The sequence below is a fragment of the Lithobates pipiens genome, unplaced genomic scaffold, assembly GCF_037356315.1.
Source record: "Lithobates pipiens isolate NorthernLeopardFrog02 unplaced genomic scaffold, aLitPip1_a1.2 Scaffold_3, whole genome shotgun sequence".
In the NCBI taxonomy this organism is placed as follows: Eukaryota; Metazoa; Chordata; class Amphibia; order Anura; family Ranidae; genus Lithobates; species Lithobates pipiens.
Genome location: NW_027507790.1, coordinates 14,890,253 through 14,907,038, shown reverse-complemented (window position 1 = coordinate 14,907,038; position 16,786 = coordinate 14,890,253). Strand labels below are relative to the sequence as shown.

The 16,786-nt window shown below is 44.9% G+C and overlaps 1 protein-coding gene across 5 annotated transcripts in view; it reads right to left on the bottom strand.

Annotated features, from left to right (window-relative positions):
• The window catches only part of ACACB (acetyl-CoA carboxylase beta), a 165,551-nt gene that overhangs the window by 114,652 nt on the left and 34,113 nt on the right, over nt 1–16,786 (bottom strand). For 4 of the 5 annotated variants that reach the window (XM_077461310.1, XM_077461312.1, XM_077461311.1 and 1 more), the window contains one exon: nt 1,871–2,003. In XM_077461310.1, the coding sequence (XP_077317436.1) occupies nt 1,871–2,003 (133 nt within the window). Of the gene's footprint in view, nt 1–1,870; nt 2,004–7,491; nt 7,623–16,786 lie in introns of those variants that run through there. The other variant, XM_077461313.1, reaches the window with a different exon arrangement.

Sequence of the window (16,786 nt, the reverse complement as noted above, 5' to 3'; positions counted from 1 at the left end):
CATAGGTTAAACCATTTGCACTGTGTATAGCCAGCCTTATGCCCTGTACACACGGTCAGAAATTCAGACGGAAAAGGTCCGATCGGATTATCTTGTCGGAAAATCCGATCGTGTGTGGGCTCTATCAGATTTTTTCCGTCGGTAATTCTGACGGAAAAAATTTGAGTGCAGGGTCTCAAATTTTCTGACAACAAAATCCGATCGGAGTTTTTCCGATCGTTTGTAGAGAATTCGCATCGGACAAAGTGCCACCCATGCTCAGATCAAAGTACGGGAGAAAATCTATTGGCTTCTAGCCTCAACGTAGTCCCGTCGCAACAAACGAACGTCATCACGTTCCGAACGATCAGATTTTCCGACAACTTTGTCCGACCGTGTTTATGCAACACCAGTTTCGGACAAAATCCGTTGGATAAAATCCGACGGATTTTGTGGTCGGAATTTCCGACCGTGTGTATGGGGGTTTAGGCTGGTCATGTATTTGCTCTCTTCCATATGTCTCAACCTGTTTCCTCCTCCCTGCACCTTCAATTTAGGGATCGACTGATTTTGCTTTTTTAGACGTATCGGTCCAAAAACTGACCGATATTACTCATATTGCTTCAAGGGGTTTTACAGGGTGATGCATGCAGCTGCACCATTATTTAGAGCGGACGGTTGGCTTTACTGTAATGACAACCGATGCGGCTCAGCAGCCGCTCAGCTGTTATTACAAGCAATGGAAGGGGGGCAACCCCCCCTCCAGCCACTCACCTGGGCTCTCCTGTCCCACCATAAAGCCCGAGAAAACAGCTGGCATGTTCACCATGCTGGCCGAAGACCCGAAAAAAGCCAATGCTTCTTCTGGGTCTCGGATCTAGTAACCTGGAAGCGATGTTATGACATCACTCCCTGGAATACTGGCATCTTAAGGCCTCTTTCACATGGGGCGGATCAGTGCTGATCTGCCCTGTGGATATCCGCTTGCTCAGTGGGGATCGCCGGAGCGATCTCCGCTGAGCAGGAAGATGACAGGTCCGTCTCTGCACACTGCGCAGGGAAGGACCTGTCATAGTGCCTCTCTCCCCTATGGGAGATCGGGTGACGGATGGAAAAATAGGTTTTTCCTCCGTCACGCTTTTTCAGATCGGAGCAGGTCGGATGTCAGTGGACATGTCACTGCTGACATCCGACGCTCCATAGACCTCTATGGAGCATCTGTTCAGGTCCACCGGAAAAACTGACAGGCGGACCTGAACGGATCATTTCTCAGAAAGAGACCAAAAGGCGCCAGTTTTAAAAAATAAAGTATTCAAAAACGTCTTGACGTTTTGAATATTTTGAAGTGCAGTGGAGGGGCTTGGGGTCTTATAGACCCCCGATCCCTCCATAAAGAGTACCTGTCACTGTATATTATTGTCACAAGGGATGTTTCCATTCCTTGTGACAGCAATAACAGTGATAAAAAAAAACTGTAAAATGACAGTGTAAAAAAAAAAAAACATTTTAAATGTACAAAATATCGGCAAAAAATATTGGCAGGAGAGGTGACCGAAATATTGGTATCCTATCAGCACCAAAAAAACTTTGTAGACACTTTTAACATTCCTGCTATGGTATTGCCTTCTAACCGAGCAATATCCATCTATTTGAAATATGCTTATGATTTTTACATTATTACTACTTCTGTGACCTATGGTACCTTTTTTCTTTTTTTTTTTGTATCATTGTTGATACTTTGTCATGCCAACATGTTGTGATGTATGTTTTTTATATCTTTTCTAATAAATAAATCCTATTTGGTAAAAAAAATAAAAAAAATAAAAATAAAAACTGGGACTAGGCTAATCATTTTCCTATTTTTGTAAAAGCATAATAAAACAGTGCGCACCTTTTCAATGATGCGGTTACCACCAAAGCGTGTCACAAACTCAGCTGGAGAAGCGACAGTGAAGTCTCGATGGAGGTCAAGCTTCTTGTGTTCTCGGCCCTTCTTTACTAGGTGTAAGCCAGACATGCTGGACCTGCTCAGAAAATTGAAAAAATGAAGATGTTAGAGATGTTTGAAGTAGTTTACGAACTGCACCATTTTTCACAAGGTATGAAATCAAAACAGTTTGTTACGACGGCACAGCAGATTATTTGAAACTGTACAGACACCAGTACAAAAAAATACTTTATTAAAGTAGATCTAAACTTAAATAAAATAAAAATCTAAAAAAATATTTAACATTTTGTTCCAATCTTTAAATATGTAGTCTTCCTTAAAATAATGTATGGTGATCTTGACGTGAAGGCCCAAGTTCAGAAATCTTTTGTGTGACAACTGTCTCCCAATTGCATCCCCAGTTGTACCCCTGTGTTGTCAACCCTGGGTGTATATGGGTTGTGGTTTATTTTCAATGGCACCCCAAATGCTTATGTGAAGTAAACAAAAAAACCTGCCTAAGGTTCCATTCACACCAATGCCTTTTTTCATGCTTTTTGCAGAAACGCAGGACAATATTTTTAACATGGGTTCCTATGGAACATATTCACATCAATGCATTTTTGGAAAGGGTCAGGGACTTTTTTTAAACAAAGACTTCCACCGAGACGCAGCAGAAAAGGGTGCAGTGCAATCTTGCTGAAATTTGCATTTTTAAATCTGCCCAACAACAAATATAGTGTGTGTGTATGTGTATGTGTTTATGTTTTTATATATATATATATATATATATATATATATATATATAAAACCAAAAGTATTGGGACCCCTGCCTGTACACACACATGAACTTTAATGACCTCCCAGTCTTAGTCTGTAGGGTTTAATATTGAGTTGGCCCACCCTTTGGCTTCAAGTCTTCTGCAAGGTTTAGGAGTGTGTCTATGGGAATGTTTGACCATTCTTCCAGAAGCCCATTTGTCAAGCTTGGCTGAAGCCATTTATTATCAATCAACTGTGTTTACTCTTTTTAAATCATAATGGCAACAGAAACTACCCAAATAACCCTGAACAAAAAGTTTACATACCCTGGTGATTTTGGCCTGATAACATGCACACAAGTTGACACAAAGGGATTTGAATGGCTATTAAAGGTAACCATCCTCACCTGTGATCTGTTTGCTTGTAATTAGTGTGTGTATAAAAGGTCAATGACTTTCTGGACTCCTGACAAACCCTTGCATCTCTCATCCAGTGCTGCACTGACATTTCTGGATTCTGAGTCATGGGGAAAGCTAAATAATTGTCAAAGGATCTGCGGGAAAAGGTAGTTGAACTTTATAGACCAAGAAAAGGATATAAAAATATATCCAAGGAAATGAGAATGGCAATCAGCAGTGTTCAAGCTCTAATCAAAAAGTGGAAAATGAGGGGTTCTGTTGAAACCAAACCAAGGCCAGGTAGACCAACTAAAATTTCAGCCACAACTGCCAAGAAAATTGTCCAGGATGCAAAATAAAACCCACATAACTTCAGGTAAAATGCAGGACTCTCTGAAAACTTGTAGTGTGGCTGTTTCAAGATGCACAATAAGGAGACACTTGAAGAAAGATGAGCTGCATGGTCGAGTTGCCAGAAGAAAGCCATTACTATGCAAATGCCACAAAGTATCCCATTTACAATATACCAAACAGCACAGAGACAAGCCTCAAACCTTCTGGCACAAAGTCATTTAGAGTGATGAGACCAAAATTTAGCTTTTTGACCACAACCATAAACACTACATTTGGAGAGGAGTCAACAAGGCCTATAAAGAAAGGTACACCATTCCTACTGTGAAACACGGAAGTGGATCGCTGATGTTTTGGGGATGTGTGAGCTACAAAGGCACAGGAAATTGAGTCAAAATTGTTGGCAAGATGAATGCAGTATGTTAAAAAATACTGGAGGACCATTTGCATTCATCAGCCAGGAAGCTGTGCATGGGACGTACTTGGACATTCCAACATGACAATGATCCAAAACACAAGGACAAGTCGATCTGTCATTGGCTACAGCAGAATAAAGTGAAGGTTCTGGAGTGGCCTCAATATCATTGAGCCACTCTGGGGAGATCTCAAACGTGTAGTTCATGCAAGACATTCCAAGAATTTATAGGAACTGGAGGACTTTTGCCAAGAGGAATGGGCAGCTTTACCATCTGAGAAGATAAAGCGCATCATCCACAAACACCGCAAAAGACTTCAAGCTGTCATTGATGTTAAAGGGGGCAATACAAAGTATTAGGAATTGGGGTATGTAAACTTTTGAATCAGGGTGATTTGAGTAGTTTCTGTTGCCATTATGATTTAAAAAGTGTAAACATAGTTGATTGATAACAAACATTCACTAACCATGAGTGAATGAAATGTTCTCTGAGAAATGATCAAGAAATCATAAATTCTGCCCGGGTATGTAAACTTATGAGCACAACTGTATTATATTTATATATATATATATATATATATATATATATATATATATATATATATATATACACACACACACACACACACACACACACACACATATATATATTTTATACATGCACACACATACGGTATCTAACAAAAGTGAGTACACCCCTCACATTTTTTTAAATATTTTATTACATCTTTTCATGTGACAACACTGAAGAAATGACACTTTGCTACAATGTAAATTAGTGAGTGTACAGCTTGTATAACAGTGTAAATGTGCTGTCCCCTCAAAATAACTCAACACACAGCCATTATTGTCTAAAACCACTGGCAACAAAAGTGAGTACACCCTTAAGTGAAAATGTCCAAATTGGGCCCAATTAGTAATTTTCCCTCCCCGGTGTCATGTTACTCATTAGTGTTACAAGGTCGCAGGTGTAAATGGGGAGCAGGTGTGTTAAATTTGGTGTTATTGCTCTCACTCTCATACTGGTCACTGGAAGATGAACATGGCAACTCATGGCAAAGAACTCTCTGAGGATCTGAAAAAAATAATTGTTGCTCTACATAAAGATGGCCTAGGCTATAAAAAGATTGCCAAGAGCCTGAACCTGAACTGCAGCACGGTGGCCAAGACCATACAGCGATTTAACAGGACAGGTTCCACTGAGAACAGGCCTCATCATGGTCGACCAAAGAAGTTGAGTGCACATGCTCAGCGTCCTATCCAGAGGTTGTCTTTGGGAAATAGACATAGAAGTGCTGCCAGTATTGCTGTAGAGGTTGAAGTGGTGCTCAGACCATACTCCACATCAAACTGGTCTGCATGGCTGTCTTCCCAGAAGGAAGCCTCTTCTAAAGATGAGAAAGCCTGAAAACAGTTTGCTGAAGACACGCAGACTAAGGACATGGATTACTGGACCATGTCCTGTGGTCTGATGAGACCAAGAAAAACGTATTTGGTTCAGATGGTGTCAAGCGTGACATCGGTGGGCAGCTGTGTCTCTCCTGTAACATCCCTGGATAGAGATGGGCTCAGGTAAGTATTAGAGGGGCTGCTGCACACAAACGTTTTTTTTTTATCTTAAAGCGGAGGTCCACCCTAAAGTGGACCTTCCGCTCATCGGAACCCTCCCCCCTCCGGCGCCACAATTGGCACCTTTCAAGGGGGAGGGGGGTGCAGATACCTGTACAGTACAGGTATCTGCACCCACTTCCGGGATAGCTCTCTGCGGAAAGGGGCGTATATTATGCCCCTTTCCGCAAGTGCCCGCCCCTTCCCGCAAGTGTCCCGCTGCCTGCTGGGAAAACACACAGATCCCAGAGGCAGCGGGGACCGTCCTTATTGCGCAGCGCGGCTCGCGCATGCGCAGTAGGGAACCGGGAAATGAAGCCGAAAGGCTCCATTTCCTGATTCCCATATCCAAGATGGCGGCGGCAGCACCCGAGATACGATCTACAGATCGGCTTCGGGTGCCGACATCGCGGGCACGCTGGACAGGTAAGTGTCACTATTTTAAAAGTCGGCAGCTGCAGTATTTGTAGCTGCTGGCTTTTAAAAAAAAAAAAAAGCGCGGAGTCCCGGTGGACTCCCGCTTTAATGCATAGAGTGCATTTTCGAGATTTCATAATTTGCCATGTCACGAATGTTAATTCTCCATTACGAACGCTAATTTACAAGACTGACCGCTTCCGAGCATGTGTGTTTGTACTTTGGATTTTTGTCCGACAGACTTGTGTACACGCACTCGGAAAATCCAATAACAGACGTTTGTCCGTGGAAAATTGTAAAACCTGCTATCCAACATTTGTCCGTGGAGAATCCGACAACAATTGTCCGATGGAGCATATACACGGTCGGATTTTCTGCCAACAGCCTGTCATCACACATTTCCTGTTGGAAAATTCGATCGTGTGTATAAGGCTTTAGACGGAGCTCACAGCTCCATAGGCACGGAGCTCACAGAGCCGTATTAATTCATTGAAAACTACAAGCCAACAGCAGGCTGCTGGACCTTATTATTACTATTTAAGGTACTTATATAGCCCTGTAAATTTACACAGCTGTTTTACATATACACTGTCAAGGAGCTTACAATCTAATGTCCCCAACTCACATTCATATAGTAGGGCCAATTTAGACAGAAGCCAATTAACCTACCTGCATGTCTTTTGAGTGTGGGAGGAAACCGGAGTACCCGGAGGAAACCCACGCAGGCACAGGGAGGACATGCAAACTCCAGGCAGGTAGTGTCATGGTTGGGATTCGAATCAGAGACCCATTTTACTGCTAGGTGAGAGTGCTACCCACTACACCACTGTGCCGACCTCTGGACCTTATAGTTTTCCATTCAGAGAGGACTGTGATCCAGTGACGAGGCGGGGTGAGCGCAGCCCCGCATGGCCTCTTTTTATTTAGAATTCTGGCAGGAGATATGGGGAGAAGATCCCAGGTCTGCTTTCACAGCATGGATGGGGGGGGGGGGGGGGGTGTGCATTCATAACATGTTACAATATGAATATGGGTGTAACATGTTATGAAAGGTGAACTTATCCTTTAAGTAATTATTTTTTTGAAGAATTTTCCTGCGTCCTATGCCTACATACTTTTGCTAATAGGTGTCCCTCGTTCCCATCTCAAAAAGTTTGGGAGGTATGCCAATGGGCGTGCATAAAACACACAAGTCAAAATGCACTGTAAAGCACATGGATGCGTTATCGCAAACAAAATAAATTGCAATTTTAAATTGCAATTCTGGATATTGGCAGAAGGAAATGTGTAATAGTTTTTAAAATGACCTTTCTTCTTCGAAGGAGACCATGCAGTCTAACTGTAAACAATGTCAGCAAGCAGGACATGACGGTGAACTAGACTGAATTGTTTTTACTGACGGATTGCAGTGAACTAGACAATTGTTTTTACTGAAGGATTGCAGCTCGTGGTCACCAGAATCCCAGAGGCTGTTAGATGAAAAGTGTGCATCTCCTGTTCTTCAGTTGACCTGGAAGAAGTAACTGTGAAGTAACCCTGTGGCTAAGGGGCCACCACACCACAGTGCACACAAAGGTGACCACTTCACTTCTGGAAGATAAGGGATGTTAGCGTAAAAAGGCATCACTACTGACCTCTTTATAAAGGGAAGCCAGTGGTTGTTCTCCCGTCCCTCCATTCTGCAACATGGCTTTTTTTCCTAAACCCTGCCCCCGTCTTCTCCTCCTCCCTCGAAAAACTTCACAGACAGCCTGTCAAAGTCTCCTCACTTCCCCCACCCCCACCTAATGTTTCCTCTCCAAGACCTGGCACATAGCCTCTAGCAGCCTCATGTGGAGCAATGTGAAAACTTCACTTACATATGTGATAAGCAACAATGCTCAGGAAAAAATGACGTGTCATCATGAGACGTTCATGGGCTCTGCTGAAAACAAGTTTGTAAATAAAACATGGTAAACCTAAACCTGAGCCTGCCTGCCAGGAACATTCATTTACTAAAGAGAGGGTAATTACTTCCTGAAAAGACAGGTTTTTCCTTTGTCCAAAGCAAAATGAGGGGTATGCACAGGATGTTAAACTGGGACTCTAATTTATTTACATACGGTAACATTAAACATATAACTATGTCAATTAAAGCCTTCCACCCACCCCTCAAGCAATGTGTACAACTATAGCTTGTGCTGTCTCTCTACATATATCACATCTAACACAACCTACAACTTCCCAACTACTTCCCCTTATGCTGCACAGGCGGCTGGGCAGGGAATACTTGCTACAGCTAAAACGCATTGCTTCTTGACTCAGCAAAAACATTATACCACCCCCAACGAACGTGGCACTCGGCCGGTAGTACACCGACTGAACGTGACGTATTTGACTGAATGGGGCTGCATCACAACCGCCTGCAATATATGTTAGTTTGTTGACTTGCGGCAGGCTTTTAGGGGTTAAAACAGCCAGAGAGTGATACAGTGCATCTACCGCAGATCACCCTTCAGAGAGCAATGTGTGTGCGAACGAGCTCTTAGTGCCCGTTCACACAGGGGCCACGCGACTTGCAGTGCGATTCACAGACGCGACCTGCACACGACTTCAGCGGCGACTTGCAAAATGACTTCTGTATAGAAGTCAATGCAAGTCGCCTGAAGTCGCCCCAAAAATAGTACAGGAACCTTTTTCTAAGTCGGAGCGACTTGAGTCGCTCCTATTAGAACGGTTCCATAGTACAGAACGGAGCGCGACTTGTCAGGCGGCTAAGTCATCTGACAAGTCGCGGTAGTGTGAACGGGCACTTGGGCCCCTTTCACATGGGCGAACCGATCAGGTCTGCCTGTCAGTTGTTCAGGCGAACCTGATCGGACCCTCCAGTTTCTTCTATGGAGCGGGAACATGTCCGCTGCCAAAAACAGACGGATAGTGGTCCAATTCTCCATCCGTCTGGCGGATCGAATGAAAAACAGACAGGCGGTCCGTTTCCATCCCGTTGCCCCATAGACGAGTGGGCTATGTCAGTGTCCGCTCTGCATAGCGGAGTGGCCACAGCCCTGTCATTTACCTGCTGAGCGGGGATCACCGGAGAGATCCCCCACTGAGCAAGAGGATCCTGCTTCACAGAGGCGCCCGTGTGTCAAGCCAAAAACTTTTTTTCTCATTTTAGATAGAGTGGGAAAAGCTGGTAAGCTGTCCACGGCTATGTTAAATTGATTTATCATCACTTCCTTTCAACAACAGTTTTACCAGACATTAAGTAAGATAAAAACATGCAAAAAGAACACAGGCAATAATAAAAATCTGACAGAGGTTCTAGCAATCTCCTAATCTACCAAAGAGAAATTGTTTTCGTTGCGTATGGGTTGCTGTTAAAGAGTTCCCCTCACTTCCTGTTCAGTAAAATGTTGTCAGCCAGACAGGAAGTGAGAATAAATCTAATAGCAGTAAAAACCTGACAGAGGTTCTACCATTCCCACACATCATACAAAAGTAAAAAAACATTATGGTAAGTCATACATGGTAAAACCAGACCTAAAGTCAAAGCTGTGCTTTCATTTTGGATAGATTAAGGGAGGGTTATAATTAGGGTTGCCACATTATCCCTTTGAGGCCGCGTTCACACTGGTACGACACATGTACCAGCTCACGTCACAGGACGTGTGAAAATCAGTGTTTCCCTATGGGAACCATCTTAACTGGTCCGGCACAAGTCGGTCTGACTTTAAAAATGCTTCCTGCACTACTTTGGTCCGACTTTGATCTTACTTCAGCCCATTGAATATCATTGAAGTTGGATTGCTGTCTTGACTGATCCGACTTTGGCATGCGACTTGTGCTCTGATGATCTTGAAGGGGAACTCCACACCAAATAAAAAAGAGCATACCAGGTCCTTTTGGTCTGGTATGGATTTTAAGGGGAACCCCACGCCAAAAAAAAAACGTGGGGAACCCCCCCAAATCCACAACAGACCCTTATCCAAGCACACAGCCTGACCAGTCAGGAAAGGGGGTGGGGACGAGCGAGCACCCACCCCCGAACTGTAATCGGCCACATGCTCTTAACGTGGGGGGGTGAGTGCGGCCCCCCACATCACCCCAAAGCACATTGTCCCCATGTTGAGGAGGACAAGGGCCTCTTCCCGACAACCTTGTCAGTTGGTTGTCCAGGTCTGCGGGTGAGGGGCTTATCAGAATCTGGAAGCCCACTTTAAAAAGGGAGCGCCACATTGTACCCCTACCCATTCACCTAAAAAAAGTGTTAAAAATAAAACAGTACAAAGGTTTTTAATTTATTAAGCAGCTCTGGCATCTCTTCCGATCTCTTCTCCCCTCTCCAGCTCTTCTGCCTCTTCCGCTGAAGTTTTTTCCCCTCTCCGCTCTCCATTGATGTCTTCTAGCCCTCTCTGGTTTTTCTCCCTCTGTCCTCTGTCTTCTGACTCTGCTGGGTCTTCTCCGCTATCTTCTTGCTCTTTTGCTGGGTCTTCTCCCGGTGTTGACTCAAAGCTCTCTCCTGCTCTAATGCTGGGTGCGCGGTGTGCCCCTACTTATATTGGCATGAGGCTGGGTCACCTGAGGCCCTCCCCTTATGACATCACATTTTGACAAATTTCTTTTTTATTTATTTTTTTTATTTTTTTAGGTGAATGGGTAGGGGTATGTACCCCATACTCATTCACATAGGATGGGGGCCAGGATCTGGGGGTCCCCTTGTTAAAGGGGGTGTCCAGATTCTGATAAGCCCCCCGCCCACAGACCTCGACAACCAATGGCCAGGGTTGTCGGGAAGAGGCCCTTGTCCTCAGGAACATGCGCGCAAGGTGCTTTGGGGTGGGGGCAGGGGTTCCCCACCCCAAAGCACCCACCCCCCCATGTTGAGGACATGCGGCCTGATACGGTTCAGGAGGGGGGTAGTGCTTGCTCGTCCCCACCCCCTTTCCTGACCTTCCGGGCTATGTGTTCAGATAAGGGTCCGGTATGGATTTTGGGGGGAAAACTGCACTGGGATGCTCTTGGAGGGGGAATGCATTTTTTTCTAAATTTGGCATGGAGTTTCCCCTAAAGATTCATACCAGACACAGTGCCTGGTATTGTTGGGGATCAAATTTGGATCCCTGTTCATTGAAGTCGGACTTCAAGTCGCATGGCAAAGTCGGATCAAAAATGGTACGACTGTCATGTCGTACCAATGTGAACCCAGCCTAAACCCGAACCCATATGAATTACACAGGTTCTGAGGCAAATTTCATGCAGGTACGGCACCAAGTGAGTTTAATTACCACCTTAATCACCCACAGAACCTAATTAATATGTGTTTGGGTTTAACAGGATGAGGTGGCAACCCCTGTTTTTTCATCCGTATGCTGATTCAGGAACATTTCACTTCCTGTCCGAACGAACCTGCCTCTGGTTGCTAGGGGCACAGTTCGTCTGACATCAGCCTTACAGTAGGTAGTGGAATGCAATCTCCCAATTTCATCCACAGATGGTGATAAAAAAATGATGGAGGCTAAATCAACAAATCTATCCACATGGATTTCAACTTTGAACAAAGTAATGTTTAAGGCACCTTGTTTAGCCCCCCTGCAAATGCCAACAGTATATATCTGATTCCCATGGCTGGGATTGATAGCAGTGGGCACCAGGCCCATACACAGCAATGGCAGGATATTAGTGGCTGTAGCTATAAGAACCCTTTTACACTGGGGTGCTTTTCAGGCATTTTAGCACTAAAAATAGTGCCTTTCAAGTCACCCCAGTGAGAAAGCCCGAGTGCTTTCACACTAGGGCGGTGTGCTTGCAGGACAGGGAAAAAAAAGTCCTGCAAGCAGCATCTTTGGAGCGGTGTTTACAATGAAATGAATGGGAAGCACCGCTGAAGCACCTGCAAAGCGTTTCGGCAGCTCCCCAAAGCGAGTGCTTTTAACCCTGTCTTCGAGCGCTAGCGGAGGTTAAAAGCACCCTGCTAGCGGCTGAAAAGAGCCGTTAAAACTACTGGCACTTCACCGCTAACACACCCCCACCCCTGTGTGAAAGGGGTCTTAGTGATTTTTTGCACAGCCAGCAATTACCTGCTGTGATTGCAAATGGATGCGCACAAAGTGTGCTGTCCGCACACAGCTGTCAATTAAGCATGAGCTCAAGCGTGTTCGCAAACAGCACCTGCAGAGCTCGCCAGGAAGTCGGCACTGCACATCGCTAATCACAGGCAGTGAGACATTTCCTGATCTCTGCAGCCGCGCATCAGGACAATGTCTCACTGCTTGTGATTAGCACTCTGCAGTACCGACTTGCTGGCGGGCTCTGCACGTGCTGTTTGCGAACACGCCTGAGCTCATCCTTACTGTCAATCTAAGGTGCAGGAATCAGTAGATTCTTGCCGCTTGGATTTGCAACGTGGCTAAGCGCCTGTGTGAATGGGTCTTAAGTGGGTCCTCAAGAACACTGAACAAGGAAGGGGAATTCATAAGGAGTGTCATAGACACACTTTAATTTTCCATCAGGCCTCCATATTTAAATTGATGCTGCTTTCACCAGATTCCTGTACCTGTCAGAAATATGGTTGCCACCTCATCCCTTTAAACCCAAACACATATTAATTACACAGGTTCTGTGGCTGATTAAGGTGGTAATTAAACTCACTTGGTGCCTTATCTGCATTTAATTAGCCTCAGAACCTGTATAATTCAAAGGTGTTCGGGTTTAAAGGGATGAGGTGGCAACTCTAGTCAGAAACAGCACCAATCAGTGAGCTGAAAATGAGATGATTGCTAACAAATAAGATATAAATTTTATTTTATTTTTTTTAATCACCTGCTTTTAGCCCTTAGACGTAGAATATGGTACAATTGGTCAGCTTCCAAACCCCAAAACATTTCCAGGGAATTAAAGTCTTGACATGCCAGAAAGTGTCCCCGAAAATAAGGGACAGCTGATCATCATTGAGCTTTATTTTCTGCGCTGTTCTTAAAGCTGAACGTAATTGTATCTGAGAACCACAAACTAAAATCACTAACTCATTCATTTTTAACATTCAGTGCAAACTCACCCCTCCAAGCTTTATGTTTTAAGAAATCACGTTGAAAAACACCCCCCCTAGCATGTCTAGCTGCAGCCATCTTGAGTAAGGGCAGATGATTCATGTATCATTTACTTCCTGGATACCATTTGCCCTTAGGTCAGGCATGCAGACAGAAGGGTGAGCTTAGCTGAGAAAGTCCTTTCTCCCCTGAGGTGTAACTAGAACCTTTAGGGCCCCCAATGCAAGAAACCATGAAGGGTCCCCCAGATTGCTGGGGTCCTTTCCTCTGGTCCCAGGGCAAGAAACCATTCAGGGCCACGCAGACCACCAAAGCCCTTTCCATTGGTCCTGGGGCCATTTCCTCTGGCCCTTCCCTCCGATCCCGGGGGGCCCTTTACAAGCCATAGTTCACACTGCTGCGACTTATAATCACAGAAGTCAAAACACATTCATTTCAATGGGTGCCATCTACTACTTTTCTGCGACTTTGGTGCGATTTGAGTACCAAAGACTGCAATGTTAAATCACAAAAGTCACAAGGAAAACGCAAGCAAGCCACATGGCTTTGGGGTCACATACTGAGGCGTACAGTCCCCCAGCAGAACCCTTTTATATGTAATGCAGTGGACCCCTTCCTGCTGTCTTGGGGCCCTCCCACAGTGGCAGAATGCCAGGGCCTGGTCACAAGGGCATTCTTTGCACCCCTGGTAGTTCTACCACTGTTTCTCCCTTCCTACAGATGAATGAAGAAAATAAAAATGCCCATGAAGTTTCCTGCGATGTATGATATTTTAGCCTAGGCCAGAAACGAGGAAGCAACTGAAAAAATGTAAAACAAATATGATATATTTTCCGATCTATTTACTAATGCTAGCAGCATAAAGATTAAAAATAGTTCATGTCGATGAAGGAGAGAGTTAAGTTCTGCTTTGAAGGTAAGTGACCAATGCACATATTATCCAATTCCAAGCAACCATACATCTAGGGTGGCCACCTCATGCCTTTAAACCTGAACACATTAATTAATTACACAGGTTCTGAGGGTGATTTAAAGAACTTGTGTAATTAATATGTGTTCAGGTTTAAAGGGATGAGGTGGCAACCCTACATACACCATGCCTACATAACCATTTTCCAATGACAGAAGACATGACTAAAATATGACAATTTTGTCTTACTAATGCTATACATGCAAAAGTAATCGCAATTACAGGTGTATAGTGTGGCTTCTCTATCAATGCAGATTTGCAGCCATCAAGCAAATGTGGAAAACCTGACCTGTGTGTGGTCCAAGGAAAACACTGAACACATCCTCTTGCTTCTGTATCCCTACAATAATACCTGCCACCAGGAACAGAGCATACTGAAGATAGATTCTATTAGGGCCCCTTTAGACTGTCAGTGCCCGGCCGTCTGCGGAAAATCGCCGCTATTTTTAGCAATGCTTTACCAACGTTTTTCAGTGCTTTTTGGCTGCTAGTGGGGTGCTTTTAACCCCTGCTAGTGGATGAAAAAGGGTTAAAATCACCGGCAAAGCGCCGCTGCAGCCCATTGATTTCAATGGGCAGGGGCGCTGTAAGAGCGGTGTATTCACCGCTCCTACAGCACTGCAAAGAAGCTGCTTGCAGGACTTTTTGTGACCCCCTGCCAGCGCAGTGCCCTAGTGTGAAAGCAATCTGCTCTCACACTGGGATTGGAGCTGAGGCTTTTTTCAGGCGATATTTTTAGCGCTAAAGTGCATGAAAAACGCCTCCAATGTGAATGGAGTCTCTGATCTGCATGGTCAGGGGAAAGCAGTTTTTTTTGCAGAACTCTCAGGTGTTTTGGGGCTCTATATCTGCTTCTTATCCACAAATCTCTTTTATAAATCACACTGCAATGAGCTGTTTATATTAGAGAAGAATTACCTGGTAGTAAGCAGAAATGCTGCTGAGTCTTTGGTTCACCTTACTGCAGCTATTGTAATCAATAAACTGCATGGAAGGCAGCTTAATGTCACATTGAATTCTCCTTCAAAATGTAAAGCAAAACATGGGCTGGCTCACATCTATGGCATTCGTATTTGTCCCTGCAGATTACATTCCGCACATTTCCTCTTTCCATGTTCTTTTGTATGGAGGAAAGGAAACAAAGGAGTCATTTGGTTTGTATTACATTCAAATTATAGACTTCTCTGTAAATTGAAGCAGATTACTCTGCTGAATGTTTTTTTTTCCTGCCTTTTGTAGTCTGAACAGAAAAGTCAGGTTTTAGATGTTATCTAAACTATAACTATATTAAATGTGTTGTTTAACCCCATGCAGGGGCAGCCCGTCAATTAAGGGCACAAGGGCATGTGCCGCCTCCCCCTATCCATGCGTCTGGCCCCTTTCAGGGCGTCGGATACATGAATTCCAATGCGGGTGGGTGTTTTTTGAAGAGGCTCTAATAGGCTTCAAAATAGGGTGGGCTCTGGGGCGCAGAGAATGCACTCACAGCTCACCCAGGTCTTGTACAACAGCAAATGAATATTTGCTATAGTAACACCTGATCCTTCTCCTGGCCAATCAGAAAGCGGGTTTTGAACCCTGTCTCCCGATTAGCTGAAAGGACAGGTGATCCTATTGGAAGCCTAGGAGGGGGGAGCCGCACACTGGAAGCCACCGATGGAGGCAAGGACACAGAGCCGCTGCCTGCCTAGTTGGGGTAAGTGCTGGACCGACCGATTTGGGGGGGTGGTGGTGGTGGTTGTTTGCCACATAAGTGGCAATAAGCAGGGCGGTTGTACAGAATTCAATTTACCGACTTCAATGCTGATCAGTGTATTCAGAAGTAGGGATGAGCTCCGGCGTGTTCGCATGCTCCAAGTGCAGAGCCTGCCAGGAAGTCGGCGCTGTGCTAATCACAGACAGTGAGACATTGCCCGATCTCTGCACCCGCGCATCGGGGCAATGTCTCACTGCCTGTGATTAGCGCAGCGCTGCACCGACATCCTGGTGGGCTCTGCACGTGGAGAATGCAAACATGCCGGAGCTCATCCTTATTCACGCAGAAGACAAGGAGGTCTCCCCACCATCAGAATACAATAGCTGTGTGTGTGCTGTGTGTGCAGATGGGGGAATCAAGTCCTCCCTTTTTTTTCCAATCAGTTGAATGAAAAAAACTGGAGCGACTTTGGGGTGGAGGAACTTGACTGGCCTGCACAGAGTCCTGATCTCAACATGACAGAACACCTTTGGGATGATTTAGAGCAGAGACTCCGAGCCAGGCCTTCTTATCCAACATCAGTGCCTGACCTCACAAATGTGCTTTCTGGAAGAATGGTCAAACATTCCCATAGACACTCCTAACCCTTGTGGACAGCCTTCCCAGAAGAGTTGAAGCTGTTATAGCTACAAAGAGTGAGCCAACTCAATATTGAATCCTACGGATTAAGGCCCCATACACACTATTACATTTTCTGCATATTTTTGTCTTCCGATTTACCAAAGCCATGTAGTGCAAGGGCCTGCCTGATTGCATACAAATTGAATCTCTTAAGGTTTGACCTGATATTAGTTAGTTTTGGTAAATCGGGAAGACAAAAATCTGCAGAAAAGCGAATAGTGTGTATGGGGTCTACGACTGGGATGCCATTACAGTTTGTGTGTGTGTAAAGGCAGGCGTTCCAATACGTTTGGTAATATAGTGTATACTCTTGATACAAGTTACAGCGGCACATGCGCACTGGGAATTCTTGGCTGAAAGTCCGGCAGACACCAGACCCTGCCAGGAAGAAAGCTCATCGTGGCTCCGGCCACTCACAGTGCCAGAGCCGCAATACCTGGAAGACACGCTGAGGGAACACGTCAGCTCCCTCAGCGTGGACTGAGTGAGATGCCGGCGCCTCGTTCTAAGGTAAGTATTTCATAATGAGCTAGTATGCGGTGCATACTAGCTTA